Source organism: Microtus ochrogaster, assembly GCF_000317375.1.
Source record: "Microtus ochrogaster isolate Prairie Vole_2 chromosome 14 unlocalized genomic scaffold, MicOch1.0 chr14_random_2, whole genome shotgun sequence".
In the NCBI taxonomy this organism is placed as follows: Eukaryota; Metazoa; Chordata; class Mammalia; order Rodentia; family Cricetidae; genus Microtus; species Microtus ochrogaster.
In genome coordinates, this window is record NW_004949097.1 from 15474100 (window position 1) to 15492080 (window position 17981).

At 46.5% G+C, this 17981-nt stretch overlaps 1 protein-coding gene across 1 annotated transcript in view; it reads right to left on the minus strand.

Moving 5' to 3' along the window:
- Sinhcaf (SIN3-HDAC complex associated factor) overlaps positions 1–14218 on the minus strand; it is a 19355-nt gene extending 5137 nt beyond the window's left edge. The window contains exons 1-2 of the mRNA XM_005364626.1: positions 14044–14218; positions 1372–1518 (exon numbers count right to left, since the gene is read on the minus strand). Coding sequence (XP_005364683.1) covers positions 1372–1499 — 128 coding nt within the window. The 5' untranslated portion in view covers positions 1500–1518; positions 14044–14218. The remainder of the gene's footprint in view (positions 1–1371; positions 1519–14043) is intronic.
- Between the last annotated feature and the right edge of the window lie 3763 nt (positions 14219–17981).

The following is a 17981-nucleotide window of genomic DNA, read 5'->3' on the forward strand; positions in this document are numbered from 1 at the left end:
GGGAGGGAGGGAGGGAGGGAGGGAAAGATAGAAGATTCAAATCAGATTTAATGTTTACGTGTATCCGTGTGTACCATGTGTATGCCTGGTGCCAGAGATTAGGATTAGGATTTCCACCATCCCTGCAAGAGCAGCAAGTATTCTTAACTGCTGAGCCATTCCTTCAGCCCCAAGATTTAAAACTGAAGAGTACCAAGTATGAGCTGTGGTGATGCGACCCTACAATCTCAGCATTCAGGAGGTAGGGGCAGGCGGGCTACTATGAAAAACATGGGCTAGCATGATACACACTCTTTAAAAACACACAGGAGGCCAGGTATAACACACACACACCTTCAATCCCAGTAGTCAAGAACTTACCTACACGGCAAGTTCATCCAGTCTCAAAAAACAAAACAGCAGGACAAAGTCTAAGTCTAGAACTAACAATGAGCAATCAGTAAGCGCTTAAAGAAAAAGTGGTGTGTGGTCTGGGGCTCAGTGGGTAAAAAGCACTCGCTGAACAAACTCCAGGAGGATCTGGGTTCAAATATGCAGAACTTACATAAAGCCAGGTGTGGAGGTGTGCAACACAAAACAACACCAAGCATGGTCATGTGCATCTGTAATCCCAGTTCTCATTATAAATAGAAAGGAGGAAAGAGGAGGATCTCTGGAAGTTCACAGGCCAGCTAGCCTGGCCTAACAAGCAAGGAATAAATAGAACGACCATCTCTAAGGCAAGGATCAACACCAAGGTTGCCCGGCCCAGCATGAATCACAGCACATACAAGCACTCAAATGTTCACATTCAAACAGTGGTGATGCATGCCTTTAATCCCAGCACTCAGGAGGCGGGCAGAGAAACCCTGTATGGAAAACCAAGTGCACATGCAATCAAGCAAAATCAATCTCATGCAAATGCGCGCTCTCTCAGGCGTACTATCTTCTATCTTAGGAAGTGGTTCAACATTAAATATTTTATTTCATCTAGGTATCCGCTGAAAAGATACCCCGGTACCATTCCCTGGTAAATTTCAGGACAGAACATTAAGTATAATGCTATCATCCTCCTCAGCAAGTTAAAACGTATAAACACAACGTAGAAACAGCACTGGAGGCCCACTACTGGTAAGAGAATAAGGATACATTTTGAAAATTTACTTATACATCCTACAGTTTAATTGGAACCATAAAAGACTTCACAACTAATTAGGCAGGGTAAGCTGTCAGGATCGTATCATTTTAAGAGCATGGAATCCTTACTAACCAGATATTAAAAAATGGGTGTTTTTGGAGATTAGCACATCGTTCCCCTTGCTTTGCGTGGGGAAATATTTCCACACAGTTTTCACTATTTTCCTTCTAAGAATGGAACATAAGTAATCTTACCCAAAACAGCTCTGGAAGTCCTTTTCGTAGCGTTTGCTGTCTGTGAACCGTGAACTGGAGGACTTGGCTCTGCAGATACAGCAACCCTCTATACTTCGGTACATCTTTGGCTTGTGAAAACCAAACATCTTCTCTTCTGAGCAACAGCTGTAAGGACAAGGAGATTGACACAGCTTTTGTGAGGGCAATGGACAAACCATGCAAGGACTTCCCTCTGTTCCATCCACCGTACCCCCAAGTCAAACAAACTAGAAGGGCTCCCCAGATCTGATACTCCATAGTACCAGGGCCAGGACACAGAACACGCAGAAATGCCTGGCTAGCTACACCCACCACCTCCTTTGTTTCTCCTGGCAAATATTCTAGAAAGAGGACAGAATCTTTCTTAAATTACATACCCTAACAACTAACTATACCACATCCTCCAGGAACATGGCCCCTATCAGCAAGCCCATTTTGGGCTCCAGGGTCCCTCAGCATCACAAGTATTTGCTAGGTTTCACACTCGCCCTTCTCACCTCTTTTACCCTAACTCCCTCCAGCTCAAGGTTTTCCCTCCCCCAACTACTCATCCTTATAGCTGAGCTATGCTCTCTATTCTCCCTATCTCTGCTTATTCTCCCTTCTCTTACAGAACCCTGGCCATGCCCAGTTTGCGGGCCATGTTCAATCTACCTTCTCCCTCTGCTCTGTACTCTTCCAGATGCCTCTGGCTGTTATCTCTCATATCCACATAAAAACATTAATCAGAGAATGGAGTGGTCAGTCACGTTGGCATTTCCTTTCACTGTGCCTCCCTGCATACACACGCCATTAAGAATGTGACTAAAACTTCATAACAATTTTGGTATCTTGTGCCTTTGTATTATTAATGCAACTCCACCCTAGGAAAGTTGTATGCGTTCATCAAGACACAAGAAACTCCACGCATCAACCGTGCTCTATGGAAGCGGGGGTTAGATGGGAAATTTATCAGCTTGAGCTGAAAGGAAGATATGAAAATCACAGAAACCCAACCTTAGAGTTTAGAAATGATGTCCCCATGCACTAATGAGTGGAATTAACTCCTCTGGTCAAAATCCCGCTACTAAGGAAGGTAAAAACTATCTTTAGGTTGGAGGCCAGTGAGACTCCTCATCTAAGTCAACTTCAGCAGATCTGGATTAGGGGACACAAAAGGCAATGAATGATGGGCATGAAGGCCCATGCCTGCAATCTCAGCAGCATTAGGGACACTGAGGCAGGACTGCCGCGGGTTCAAGGTCAGCTTGATCTGCCAAGTGGAGGGAAAATAAACATGGAAACTTAAACTAAACCTCAATGGACCAACTCAACTACAGGAGGTGTACACCCAACTACCAATTACCACAAAACATCATGCAAAGAAAGAGAAAAAGAGTACAATTCTCTTTGCACATACAATGCTGGAATTTATAACGACAGACCATGCTTATATTATATTATAATATATTTACAAGTACAATGAGATTTTCCTCCTGCCACTAGTTCATGTCTGGCCTGAGCCCAGTGCTGGTCAGTGGACCACAGCAGAGTACAGAGGCTCACAGGTAACCAAATATCCAGAGGCATGTGTATCTTGAGTTTGTTTTTGTTTTGGACACAGGGTTTCTCTGCGTAGCCCTGGTTGTCCTGGAACTCACTCTGTAGTCTAGGCTGGCTTTGAACTCAGAAAACTGCCTGCCTCTGCCTGTGTCACCACATCCAGCTAAACAGGCAACTGTTAATCCCGTGTTTCCCGGCGTTTTCTTTGTACAGAAAGCAGACAAAGATGGATGAATAAGGCCACTAACACACTTATTTCAGTTACTAAGTCTGAACTAACAGTTACCTGCAAAAACTGTTAAGACAGAAAAACCAAGTAGCTAGACCATTAGAAGAGAGAAAAATACTCTACATAATACAAAAACCCTGAAGAACGAGACTTAAGATGAGGCTTTTTCTCTGAACCTGAACTCACAAGAAAATGTCCTCCCAAGCAAACGGTCATGCCACATTAGCCAAAACATTATCAAATGACAAGACTCAAGAAAGCAGCCGCGTATATCCCTGTTTGTTCTCTAAACACCCTTGCCATCAAGGTTAAAAGTCCACAGTTCCTCTTACAATCATCAATAGCGCTAGGAAACTTCAGCCTCTTCGAGCAAGGACAAAGGAAGTACACAACAAAGCTCCAAGCTGGCAGTGTACAAACTCTACCCCCACCACGCCAAAACTACAGGGCACCCACGCGGTCTCTAAGCTGGGAGGCTAGCTGCCTTCAAGACTGGATTTGCCAAGAAGCCAGTCTGGTCCACTTGCCACACTGACAAACTGAAATGCTATGGCCAGTACTGAATCGTGAAGACAGACACAAAAGCAACCCATCAGCCCGTCAAGACTTCACAGTCCGCCACATTCCTGTGGGCTAGCTTTGCCTTGAACAAGGGAGGGGTGGGAGCAGAAACCCAGGGTCCATCCTGTTCTAGACAGAGCTGTGAAAAACAAAGCAAGCATCCAAGTTGTCTCTTACTGGACGACCACCACTTAGCCTTTAAATCCCCTTCCTAGCTCCCCCATGCCCTTAAGAGGAACCGGAAAATCTACAGTAAACCACAGGGGTGTTCATTGCTCTCCTTGCTTACAGCGGCCTCCTTAAGTAGTGGCTTGGTTTTTTTTTGTTTTGTTTTGTTTTTCGAGACAGGGTTTCTCTGTGTTGCTTTGGAGCCTGTCCTGGAACTAGCTCTTTACACCAGGCTGGCCTCGAACTCAGAGATCCGCCTGCTTCTGCCTCCTGAGTGCTGGGATTAAAGGCGTGCGCCACCACCGCCGGCTAAGCAGTGGTTTGTATTTAACCACTTTAAGATTTGGGGAGCCCTGTGAACTAACTGAACATATTTTCATAAGATCTGTGGAGTCACTTATGTTCAAACCAAAACATCCTATCAGTCTCTGTAGTGAAGCCAGACACAGCACAGCCCCACCTCAAATCAGGTTATATCCGAGAAAGGTGGTGTGTAAATCTGGCAGTTTGGTTGTGATTTTGACATTTCTGGTATTTCAAGAAACCTGGTGGCTGTTTTCTTCTTTCCAAGTCCCACCTTTGTAAAACAGTAGGTAGTTCCTCTGGAACTGCCCTACTTGCTCAAACAGCTTGGTCAGCTATGCGCTTATCTGTACTGGGAGCGTTCTCTCACCACACCATTGTGCAGAGGCAATCACCTGCCTCCTGACTGAGGGATAAGTCCACTGCAGGTCAGCAGAACAGACACTGCACAATCTCATCTGTAAGAGTGTGTCTGAGGGACAGGAGAAAATTGAAGTTAAAAAGGACTCAAAACTGGGGGCTGGAAAGATGGCTCAGTGGTTAAGAGCATTGCCTGCTCTTCCAAAGGTCCTGAGTTCAATTCCCGGCAACCACATGGTGGCTCACAACCACCTGTAATGAAGTCTGGTGCCCTTTTCTGGCCTGCAGACATACACACAGACAGAATATTGTATACACAACAAATAAATATTTTTAAAAAAAGGACTCAAAACTGTAATTTATTTCCTACAGTTATAGACAGTGGTGGTGACGACAAACTAAGTACCTAAAACCACAGAACTACAAGCATAATAGTAAATCTTACGGCACACAAATCGCATCTGAAAGTCATAAATGCATGGAGAACAAACAGAAACCACAAGCTATGATTTCAATTTATTCCACAATTAAATAGTTAATAGCAATAATGTATTCATTCAACACACACACACCTTCTTACAACTTCCTTGTATAAATATCTAGGATTATAGGACGAGTCGCTATAAATACTATGCTCAATAAATAAAAATCAAACAACAAAAAAAGCAAGCCAATCTCCCATATGAAAGGTACAGGCTAAATTGGAGAGATGGCTCAGGGGACCTCTTGTTCTCAGCATTCAGGAGGGTGGGCTCATGACCTCCTATAATTTCTGCTTCAAGGGGCCTCCACTACACACTCATGTGCACAGCACCTCCCTACACACACACTTTGTGGCTACAGCATTTAGAGCACAGAAGCAGAATATGCTGAAGCTCAAGATCAGTATCACCATACACAGAGAGCTCCAGGGTAGTTCCTCCACAAAGAGGAGCTGGAGAGATGGCTCGGCAGTTCAATTCCTAGCACTTACATGGTGGCACACAACCATCTTTAACTCCAGTTCTAGGAGAGAAAACACCCTCCCTTGGTCTCTTTAGGCACCAGGCACACACGTGGGGCACAAACAAACAAACACACACACACAAACACACACCATAATAAAAACAAGAAAAAGCATCTTTTCTGTTCACCTTCACTGGTGTCTCAAATAATAAAAGAGAGGAAGGCTCAGCGTCTGGGGAAAGGGTCAAAAGCATCATCGCATCCAGTCACAAAGATGGTAAAAAGCAGTCCCTGAAACAGGTCAAGGCTTTAAAGCAGAAACAAAAAGAAGGAAAAGCAAAAATCAAGGACTCAGGTTAGTACCCAGCCCCCCTCCAGCCATAGGTAAAATTATGAAAAATAGTCAAAAGTAAGCTGTTATTTGCACCAGACACGGTGAACCAATCCCACTTTTAAATATACGGATTCTGTCTATAGCTACAATAAAGTAATATGCCGGAGCCTGTTGTGCACTGCAAAACACTTTCATTTTAGGTCATAAAGTATAAATTATATAGAAAATAATGGTGTCCCTCTAGAGAATGCAAACATGAAACTGACTTTTGCTTTATTCTCTTCTACAAGCTACCTATTCTTAACCACGAGCACCACAACCCAGATGTTATTATTATTACCCCTTCATTCACCTCAAGAACCCAAAAGGCAGAGAGCTTGAGTAAATTTCTTAAAAACCTAACAGACGGAGCTGGGCCGTGGTGGCACATGCCTTTAATATTAGTGCTTGGGAGGCAGATATACAGAGGCAGGAGGGAGGATTTGAGTTCTAAGACAGCCTGGTCTACAAGAGTTCCAGGACAGCCAGAACTACACAGAGAAACCCTGTCTTGAAAAAAAAAAAAAAAAAAAACAACAAACAAAGCAAACAAAACAGATGGAAAGATACCTACCTGTTAGACAACCCACTCTACTGCAAGATACAACAGGACAACAGAATAACCCGTGTAAAGTAACAAAACAGCTATGGACAAAAGAAACGGACCCAAGAAAAAAATCCAAAGACAACTTTTAAAACAGAAAAGGAAAACGGGAAAAACCACATAAAAACCCACTGGTGACCACATGGTATGGGGATCCCCAAGTTGCTGCAACTGGTAACACGGGCTGTTTAGTCAATGCTGTGCCCACAGAAACCAAGTGTAACTGGAGCAACACCCTTCACAAAGGGGCAACAGAAGAAGCGTTTTGTTTCTCCCACTGCTAGGCCACTTGGCTGCAGAATTCACCAACAATGGAACACATTGCATCAGTGCCTAGGGAAAGAGGAGAGCAATAGACTAATATTGTTTCCTCCCTCTTCTTCTAGGTATCTGCATTAAAGCTTTCAAATTTACTTCAACACTTTTTAAAGTGATGGATTTTAATTTGCCTGGAGGCTGAGTATGAGGTTGTAGACTCCACTTGTTTGCGGAGAGCTCCATCTCTAAGAAGCCATATGCCTCAGCATTTCCAACTGTGGTTGAACTTGGCAGAGCCTAAAACTCACTTTGTAAGAAAGGGGTCCAAACTCATTAAAAAAAAAAAAAAAAGTCTTCCACTATGGCAGCACAGGTTAAAAAATAAATCACAAACCCAGGCCTCTGGAATTTAGATGGTATTCAAAAACAACAAAAGCTAGTTCTGCCCATTTGTGCAACATAAAGGGAAAAATAACGGTACCACCTAATTCTAGATTAAGAGAAATGTAGGAAGGGCCGGGATCTTTGTAAGCTTTAAGAGGCAATTCTGTCACAGAATTTATTTAACCATACAGTAAATGGTAAAAAGGTTATCTACCAGTTCTTCACAATGAAGAAATTGCTGGACGTTAGGGGGCTAGAGAAATACTTGTACTCATGTGCACATACCCCAATGCATAAACACGCTTAGACATAAATAAAAATCTTTTTAGAAAAAAAGAGAAAACATGGTGGCACACACCTTTAATCTCAGAACTCAGGGGTAGGCAGATCTCTGAGTTCAAGGCCAGCCTGACCTACATTATGAGTCCAAGGACAGCCAAGGCTACAGACAAACCATGCCCCGAAAAAAAAACAAAAAAAAAATTGCTCCTAATTCTAAGGGCTCTTTGATAACATTAAAGTGAAATCTCACTTCTTGCCAAGTACATGAAAACACCAGGGTACATTTTTTTTTTCTTGAATGTGGTTAAGAGCTGCACATTACTGAAACAAACTTTTATAGTCCCAGATATATATCCTAGGAATTCAGCTGAATGTTTTCTACTCCGTTGAAAAGTGAAACTTATGGGGTGGGGAGTGTCATAAGGAAGATCATAAGTAATCCACTCTTAACAAAAAGTTAAGTAGGGATAACAGGCAGGCAGGCAGACAGACAGATACACACACACACACCAGACTCAAACTTCAGAAACATTCCTAAACTTCGATGTCATCTTAAAATAAGGCTAAATCCCAACTCTCAAATATTTCACACCAACACACTGGACAGGATGGAACTGCATCCAGTAAGCTACACTTCTAAATGACAGTTTTGTTTTAACGCCAGCTCTTCTCTCTCTTCCACTCACCCTCAACATTTCATTTTCCCATTAGTTTTGGACTAGTCCATTCTCGGGAAATTCTTCAATATCCCCGACCTGAACCAGTTTCTTCCTTTTGCTCTGGAGAACAATCTGGCCAAGTGACTACCAAAACCATTCTAACCTTTAAATGCCCCACACAGATGATATTATTATTGCCCCTTCAAATCTGTTGTTCAGTGTCCGCTTCCTTGGTTATGATCCACAGCAACACAAATTCTGATCTCTTACTCATGCTCTCTCCTTATGCTGTTTCCCTTACCTCCTGTACCTGTCTTTGTAACGACTGACTTCTCCAAAGGGGTTATCTTCCTACAGCTCAAATATTAATCATCCATCCAGGGTACCAACTCTGGCTGCAGGCTAAGCTCTGAACCCCTTGGCAAGAAATTCAAAGCTTTTCGGGATCTAGCCATGCCTACCAGCTGCTCACAATTTCAATACTGGTATTCAAGGAGGGCCAAATCATCTCTGATCACTAGCCACTCCAGCGCTCGGGCTGGTGTTTCTGTCTGAGATGGCTTCCTTTCCATCCCTCATCCAGGGGAGTTTACTCACAAAATCTTCCACGTCTTTACTCTCTTAAAACATATTTAAATTGTATTCATGTGCATCTACATGTGTGAACATATTCTGTGTGGGAACCCAGGGAGGCCTTAGAAGGCCTCCATGGAGGAGCTGGAGTTGCGGGCAGTTATGTGCACTGAACTCAGACCTTCTGAAGTCTCAAGTGCACTTAACTTTTGAGTCATCTCTCTAGCCCCTCATCATTTCAATATTGTTTTGGTTTTTGAGACAAGGTTTCTCTGTGTAGCCCTGGCTGTTCTTTTTCTCTGTGGCTTTGGAGCCTGTCCTGGAACTAGCTCTGTAGACCAGGCTGGTCTCGAACTCACAAGAGATCCGCCTGCCTCTGCCTCCCGAGTGCTGGGATTAAGGGCGTGCGCCACCACCGCCCGGCTGGCTTTAGCTTAGGTTTCAACTCTTGTGCTAGAACAAAATATCTGTAATAACAAGTATCTGTGGCCTGTAGCCTTTGTATTCCTGGTGGACAAAGACAGCCTCCTCACCTGGAAAACAAATGCCTTTCTTTTTGGACTAGATGTTTGGATTTATTCCTACACTACCAAAATTTTTCATATTTCTAAGAACCCAATTCTTACTTAGTATTTCCAATTTAAATCTGCAAAGAATGCAAAGTGCAGGGACTCGCAGGGAAGGGCTGTAGAGAAATCAGGAACAAAGTGATGACATTTACTAGGTATTCACCGGGCTTTTTGATGTAAAATGGTTGAATCAGATCTGGAAGGGCAAACAGAAGTTGAGGGCAGTGTCTTCCCAGAACTGGTTTCTGGTGGTGGGGGAAGGGACCAAGCACCCACTTTTCCCACTCAGCACTAACTGCTTCTCTGGGGAAAGCAACTTACTGCCATATGTAAGATACTTACTACCCACATAGCGGTCACTGTCAACACAGGTGTCAGTGCCATTACCACAAGGAAAAACTGGACAAAGTGAACCAAAGGATTGCTGCTTCCCACTTTAGGCATTCTTTTCCTACAGGGTCTCTCTGGGTAGCCTTGGCTGCCCTGGAGCTGGATGGATAGCCCAGGCTGGCCTCAAACTCAGATATCCTTCCTGTAAACCTCTGCCTAAGTGCTGGGATTAAATATTTAAAAGGTGCATTCGGCCCCCATCCTAGGCATTTTTTAATCCCAGAAACTTCTGAATGTGTTACCTTTCTTCCCAGTCTTACCATCTCTGGTTGCGGGAGGGGGGGTGTGCGTGATTTTTTTTTTTAATTGTCTTTCGGGAGTTGAAAGATGGCTCAAATGTTTAAAAGATTTGTTATAAACTATGTGTATTATGTCCATGTGGTGTTAGCACAAGAGTGAGGGTGCCCACAGGGGCTGCCAGGAGAGACCCGCTGGATCTCTTGAAGGTTGACTTACAGGTGCTGGGATCCCAATTCAGGCCTTCAGTTAGAGCAGCAAGCAAGCCAACTCTACCGCCAAGAGGACATAGTTCTAAAGCAACGGCTATGGGGCTTGCCGTAGAAAGTTAACTGTTCTCAAAGCAAGCAGCCTTAGGAAGCTAGCTTAAGATTTTTCCATTGAGGTTGGAGAGATGGCTCAGCAGCTAAGGGGCTGCTCTTCCAAGAGACCCCAGTTCAATTCACAGCACCCACAAAGGCAGCTCACAATGGTACGCCTCTGCAAGTCCAGGTTCTGGGGGGCAGGACCCTCAGACATACACGCAGGCAAAATGACAAAGCACATAAAAATAAAGTCTTTGTAAAGAAGAAAAAAAGAACACTTTTTTCCTTTTAAATGTTTATTTCAGCCGGATGGTGGTGGCACACGCGTTTAATCCTAGCACTCAGGAGACAGAGGCAGGCAGATTTGAGTTCGAGGCCAGCCGGATCTACAGAGAATTCCAGAACACAAAGAATGCCCCTCGCCGGAGGAGTTAGTTATTTTATAGTTGTGGAGGCAGCACAGTGGTACAACACTTATGTAACATGTGTTAAACATGGGGTTCAAAACACAAGCATACCAAGTTTTGGGGGTGGGTGTTTAAAACACGGCTACTGCCGGGCAAAGCCTTTAATCTCAGCACTCAGGAGGCAGAGGCAGGTGGATCTCTGTGAGTTCTAGAGGCCAGCCTGGTCTACAGTACAGGCTCCAAAGCTAAAGCAAAAACCCTGTCTCAAAAGACCAAAACAGGGCTAGCAAGTTGTCTCAGTCAATAAAGCCTGACCACCTACCTGAATGTGATCCCGAAACTACTGTGGTGGAGATACCCAACTCCTCCAAGTAGCCCTCTGGCCTCAAGAATGCAGATACAAATAAATGCTCAAATGCTCTTTAAAATCTCCAACCACCCACAAAAACAACACAAGAAGGGAGTCAAGACCTTGCTTTTATTTTTCTCTTAACTCATTAAAGTCTCTTTTACAGACATCATTCGATTATAAGAACAGAATAGTTCAGTTTAGTTCTACATGGTGTGTTGACTTTCCTAGTCTTCCAAACAAAAGAAAAAACAGGTCAAATGTTTGCAAAGTGTCCCAGAAGTCACCCAAAAGAAAGTTAAGGCTATAACATCCAAGGCTTTTCATTTTCTTGACGTGCTTTCTCTAATCACTTAGGGAAAAAAAGCACCAAGATGCTTTTTCAGTATTGTTAACCTGGTCAACCAAAACGTGAAAGGAATGCAGTTTCCCTAATAACAAAACAATAAACAGGAAAGAACTGATTTCAATTTGTGTGGTGGCAATGTGTTTCTCTAATAACAAAACAATAAACAGGAAAAAAACTGATTTCAATTTGTATAGCGCACGTGGGGCATTTAACGTTATTTCCCAGTCAATGCCACACCTAGATGCTAACAAAGTCACTGAGACACCGGAGAAATAGGAAAGCAGCAGCAGATACCGCGTTGGCGAAGTCTAGACTGCAGGCAAACCCCAAATACCAAAGAAGCATCCATGTGTCAAACCAGCATAATTTTTGAGCTATGCCTGGAGCCACATACCAAAAAAGTTAGGTTAAAAAAAATGTCTAAGAGGGGTAACCCGAAGGTCAACCCAGTTCCCAGGGACTGTGAAGCCACTCCAGCTCCAGCGCCTCCTCCCAGCACTGACAGAGCCGACTCCCCAATTCAGAAGCCCTCAAGGTCATCTCTGAGAACTGTGTGTCCTGTATTTCTCAATGCCAAAACACAAAACATCCTCCGAATCATCCCTTGAGTACTTGATACTCTTCTTTGCTTTGCGGACTCCAAAGGGAATTCCAGACCTTCTCTTAAGAGTGGGCAATTTAAACGTGTTCAGTTTTGCAGTACAGATCACTAAAAATTATTTTCAAGTCTGGTAAACTTCAGTTCAAAATCAAAAGCAGGTGCTTTCGGTACACTGCTAATAACAAGCTGCACGTCTATCTCTTACTAAAAGAAGGCAAAAGTTGCCTGAATCTTTACAAAACATGGGGCGACATAGGAGAAGAGCCTACAAGGAAGGAACTCCTAACATGGGTGCGGGAGGTGTGGGGGTGGTCGGTTAGCGTCTGTCTCTGCAGTCATCCATCACCTGCCGTAATGGAAGGTGAGAATAAAATAAAAACAAGAGGCGGGCTGGGGTGCTGGTCACCAGAACACAGTGCACCGCGTCTGAAAGCCGCCCTGCCAAACCTGCCCTGCGCTTCGCCGCTCGCCCCACGTGTAAACACACAAAGGCGGCACGGCACGCACCCCTAGTTCCTCAGCCGCCACTTCCCGGAGCCCAGAAACTTCCGCGCGTGTAGTCGGAGGTCCGGGGGCAGGGCGCGGAGGTCCACTCCACGAAGGCGTGCGGAGCGCGGGGCTGCCGGGCCCCACGCGCCCCCCGCCGCCCTCACCTGCGCGGAACAACGGCCCGCGCGCCCCGCCGGCGCCGCCCGAAGGCCGCGCCTCCGCTCCCGGGCCGCTCCGCACGCTCGGCCTGACGTAATTCAAACATGGCAACAGTTCCACTTCAAAGGCGGATGCACGGACCTCCCAGACGCGGCCTCCGTGCCTCCCCCGAGCTCGGGCCACGCGTGCGCCCCGCCGAGCCGCGCTCCATCGCGCCACATCGGTGACCCGCGGGGCCGGGGCGCCCCCACGGACACTGGCTCGCCAGTTGTGCCGCCGCTGAAGTTTCCGAGAGGACCCGAGGGACAAAAGCCGCCCCGCGCCCCGCCCGGCCCGCGCCGCTCGGGCACACGCGGCCCTTTGTTGTCCGGCGGCGTCGGGGCGACAGGGACCCCGCGCGCGAGGCCCCCGGGAGAGCTCGGGCGTCCTCGGCCGCCGGCCCCCGGGGCCAAACTTTTGCCGAGTCCTCCGTCAGGAACGCCCGGAGCTGCCCCGCCGCGCGCACGCCGCGAGTTGGCGACTTTCGCTGTGCTTTGGAAACTGGCAAGACGCCATCACCAGGAAATCACATTGTCCAGCTCCCGACGGCCCCGACGGCGGCCGCAGTCCCAGGCTCACGGCGAGCCGGACACTCAGGGACGCAGACCGGCCGCGGCCCCGAGCACGTGGCTTGTCAGGTGGAGCCCACACACACGCGCGCACACACACAAAAAAAGGAAAAAGAGTTGGGTGCCTCCTGCAGCGGACTGTGTCGCCGCCTCCATCCGAACGACTGGGATCCGCGCGCGGGGCACGGTTCCCCCCTCGCGTGACGCCCGCACCCACGCTACAGGTGACCAGACCGGCGGCGAACTTCGGGGCTGCAGAGACCGCTGGCGCCGGCCCGAGTGCAAGGGACCGCGTGCTGCGCGCTCATTGTCGCAGACGAGTCCCTGCGGACTTGGCGAACAACGCCACGCCGCGTGCGTCGCGCAGCCCCGGCGCTGGCCCTCGCCGGCTGCCCTTAGCCCCGCGTGGCCGCCGGCTCCAGGCGGTGGCAAGTTTAAGTTTCCGAGCTCCGGCTTTGTTGTGCACCCGCGTGCAAAACCATCGCGAGCGCCGCGGGAGTGCAACATGCGGGTGGCTCCGCGGCGCACGAGACCACGGCCGGAGCCCACACGGGCTCCGTGACCCCGACTCGGCTCTAGGGTCGGTGGGGGGGGGACACTACTACTGAGAAAAGTCATTGTCACCTTCAGCGTGGATGCAACTCCGCCGCTGCCCGTTCGTTTCCACGCTGCACTCACTTTCCCCACACCCTGACTTTCGGTTTACCTCCAATACCCTCCCCAATTAAGACGCGCACATCCAACACCTCTGTACAAAGGAATCCGGAGTCCGCGGAGCACGAGGACAGCGCTCCACGCAATGCCATCTCCAAGACAAAACTTCCTGTGTGTTTGTGTATGGGAAGGACGGAGGGAGGCGGGGGAGGTAAAGGGAGGAAAGAAAAATCGCAGAAAAAGCGGAGCCTCGCAGACAGTTTTGCACCACTGTCCCGGCTAGAATCACTCACCTTCCACGCGCAGCAGCGTCCCCACGGTGCGGATTGCACCAGGCCAACCCCCTGCAAGCACTCCCTCCGCCTGCGCCGAGTCCAGAAAGATTGTCTCCAGCAGTTCTTCAGTTGCTACCGCGGACGGAGGTGTAGATTCCGCTTTCGCTCTGCGCACGCGCGGCTCCCAGGGACCAAATTCTCTTGAATCGAGCTGATTTGCATACGGGCGCGTGCGCGCCGCGGGCTGGGCGGGGAGAGGGCAGGGCGTCCGCGCGCGCTCCCGCGGCCTCTATTGTCCTTTTATGGGGAATAGCAGCGCGGCGCGGGAAATGCGGCGGCCCCGCAGGGGCGGGGGGCGGTGCCTAACTATTACGCAAAGTCACGTAAACAAACGCCCCGGGGAGGGAGGAGACGTGTGGGGGTGTGGCAGGGCGCGAAAGGCGTAAAGGTGAGCGGTTCTTCCTCAGCAACCGCACCCGTTTAGGACGCTGCAGAACTCAGAAAGTTCTGGAAGGGACTTTTGCAGCATCCGGGCACCAATGCTGTTTCTAGTTTGAGGTGGCAGAGAGGGTTGTCTTGGAAACATCCACTTAATTTATCCCATCCTCACCTTTCCTAAATTCTGTTTGCAGGTGAGCTTTCCATTTCGTCTTTATATCTTTAAGGGCCTGGCTGGAGTATTTATTTCCAAGACCACTTAAAGACAACCGACTTCTGCAAATTCACTTCCCCACACCCCAAACACACATACAAAACAAGATGTCAGTTCTCCAGCAGAGATTTCGTTCTTGTAGTTTTAATGAGTCATTAAATAAAGTCCCGTTTTGATACTGTCCATTACCCTTCTCAAACCCGATCCAACCCATGAGTGAGTTGTTTTGCTTTGCTCGCTTGCACCTAAGTTTCAAGCCTCCGCGAACTGCATAGTGGTAATTGCCTTGGGAATGGTGCCACTTTCTGAAAAGACAAGTCCTCCAGCCATGAAGAGCTCCTATCCCCAGAAAAACCACTTATGAATAGAGATAGTGGAAGCAAAATACACACCGGTCCTTGTGGAACATACGGAAATCTAACATCTAAATGATTTTAAAGAAAATAAAAAGGGAGACAATTCTAGAAGGTCTTATTCTAGAGAAAACAAAATGGAGGTTCCAGAGAATGAATGGAGGGGAAAAGGGAGAACGAACCCGAAGTGACTTTTCAGATGGAAAAGTAGGAAATGAGAGAAAGTCTGTGATACTGCCCTTTAGCCCAGTGACCCCAACACCGGGTCGAGTGATACTGGGAGCCTGCTGGGGAGAGGATGGGGAAAGGGGGCTTTCGCTGTGGAGCCAACAATACAGACTCAAATAAATACTTAGGAAGTGCTGCTCCAATTCAATAGCCAATTCCTAGAACACAGTTCAAACCTATTTGTGAAGACCTCAGCTTTTTAAAAAGTGCTGTAACCCTCTTCCTACAAGGAGGGGAGAAATGCCACCTCTCACTAAAATGCAATTCCTTAAAGCAAAGGTGTTTTGTTATGTTTGTATTCCAGTGCCTAAAAGAATGCGTGTCACATAATCACACACTGGATTCTTTTCTCTTTTTTTGTTTTGGGCTTTTTGTTGTTGTTTTGTTTTTGTTTGTTTTTTGTTTTGTTTTGTTTTGTTTGTTTTTGAGACAGGGTTTCTGTGTGTATCCTTGACTGTTCTGGAACTTGTTCTCTAGACCAGACTGGTCTCAAGATTCTCCTGCCTCTGCCTCCCAAATGCTAGGATTAAAGGCCTGCGCCATCAGAGCCTGGCTACATAATGGATTCTTTATAACTCCTATAAAATATACTTGAATTTAGCTGGGCAGTGGTGGCAGATCTGAGTTCAAGGCCAGCCGAGTCTAAAGAGCAAGTTCTAGGACAGGCTCCAAAGCTACACAGAGAAACCCTGTCTCCAAAAACAAAATGAATATTTATTATAGGTTTGTTTCAAGTTAAAATACCTTAGAGTTTTTGTATTTGACCTAAAATGAGTTTGGAGGTTATAGAGCCATCTTTGTCCTTAGGTAAGAAAATTTTACAGCTTTAAGAACTGTTTCCAAGCCGGGCGGTGGTGGCGCACGCCTGTAATCCCAGCACTCGGGAGGCAGAGGCAGGCAGATCTCTGTGAGTTCGAGGCCAGCCTGGTCTACCAAGGGAGTTCCAGGACAGGCTCCAAAGCTACAGAGAAACCCTGTCTCGAAAAACCAAAAAAAAAAAAAAAAAAACTGTTTCCAGTCTTCCATTGGTGGCAAAAGGCACTAAGCATAAATTTCTACTTTCTTCTTCTTTAGATTTCTTTCATTCTGTGTGTGTGTGGTGTGTGTGTTTGAATATGGAGGTCAAAGGACAGCTCAGTTCTCTCCTTTGACCATGCATGTCATGTGGTCCTAGGGGTTGAATTCAGACTGTTACACTTGGCCATAAGCACGTTTATGAATTTAGTCAACTCTCTTCGAAAAATGTTAGAATTTATGAATTGTGTCAAATACTTACTTAGTTTGTGACTGAGTCTCCAAAACTAGTTTAAAAGTATCAAACGCCTTAAAAGTATGAAAACTGCAGTTATCAGAGGCTGGAGAGATGGCTTGGTAGTTAAGAATACTTGCCGCTCTCCCAGAGGACCCAAGTTCAATCCCAGCACCCACATGGCACTCACAAATGTCTTTAGCTCCACTTCCAGAGGATCTGACATGCTTTTCTGGCCTATCTGGGCACCAGGCACAAACATACATACAGGCAAAATACCCAGGTACATAAAATAAATCTTAAAAAATTGCAAGGGGGCTGGAGAGATGGCTCAGCGGTTAAGAACATTGCCTGCTCTTCCAAAGGTCCTGAGTTCAATTCCCAGCAACCACATGCCTGGTGCCCTCTTCTGACCTGCAGGCATACACAGACAGTACATTGTATACATAATAAATAAATATTAAAAAAAATTGCAAGGATCCTATTTTTAAAACTTCTATTACTTAAAAGAAATATATCTGCCTGGTATGGGGTGCAGGCCTTTAATTCCAAGATTCAGGGATCTCTATGAAATTCAGGCCAGCCTGATCTATTAAAGAAGAACCTAGAAACTGCAAAGCATCCTCTACTCTCAAAGTACTCAAAGTAGAGATCAAGAGATAATTGGGGTAGTGTTCTTTCTTTTTACTAGTGTTTTGCCAAGGGTTTTGGATCCCCTGGAACCAGAGTAATAGACAGTTGTGAGCTGCTATGGGGATGCCAGGAACTGACCCCAAGTCCTCTGGGAAAGCAGTCATTCTCTTAACTGAGCCATCTCTCCAGCCCACAGGGTAGTTTTCATAGGAAGAAAAGCAACAAACTCCTTAAGAGAAATCTTTTGTTGTTTTTGAGACAGGGTTTCTCAGTGTAATAGCTTTGGCTTTCCTGGAACTCACTCTGTAGACCAGGCTGACCTCCAACTCAGAGATCCACCTGCCTCTGCCTCTGAGTTCTGGGATTAAAAGTCTGTACCACCACTGCCAGGCTAACAGTTTTATTGTTTGTTTGTTTGTTTGTTTTTCTTCTCTATTACATCCTGACCATCCTGGAACTTGAAGATCCTCCTGCCTCAGGAGTGCTGGGATTAAAGTTGTGTGCCACCACCACCCAGCTATAAAACAGCCCTTAGATATCGTTTAATAACGACCAGCTATTTTTTTTGAACATCTAGGTACATTCCAAAGGTACTTTCTTCATTTTTTGCTTGAACATGTTATAACTGGCCCTACCCAGGGCTAATAGTTCCTTTATGAGCTACCTTTAAATTACTATTACCTAAACACCCTAAGTGGATTTTCAATCATGAAGAAAGGAAGAAATGATTCATGATTATATAAAAATTTGGGTAAGTGCCGGGCGGTGGTGGCGCACGCCTTTAATCCCAGCACTCGGGAGGCAGAGGCAGGTGGATCTCTGTGAGTTCGAGACCAGCCTG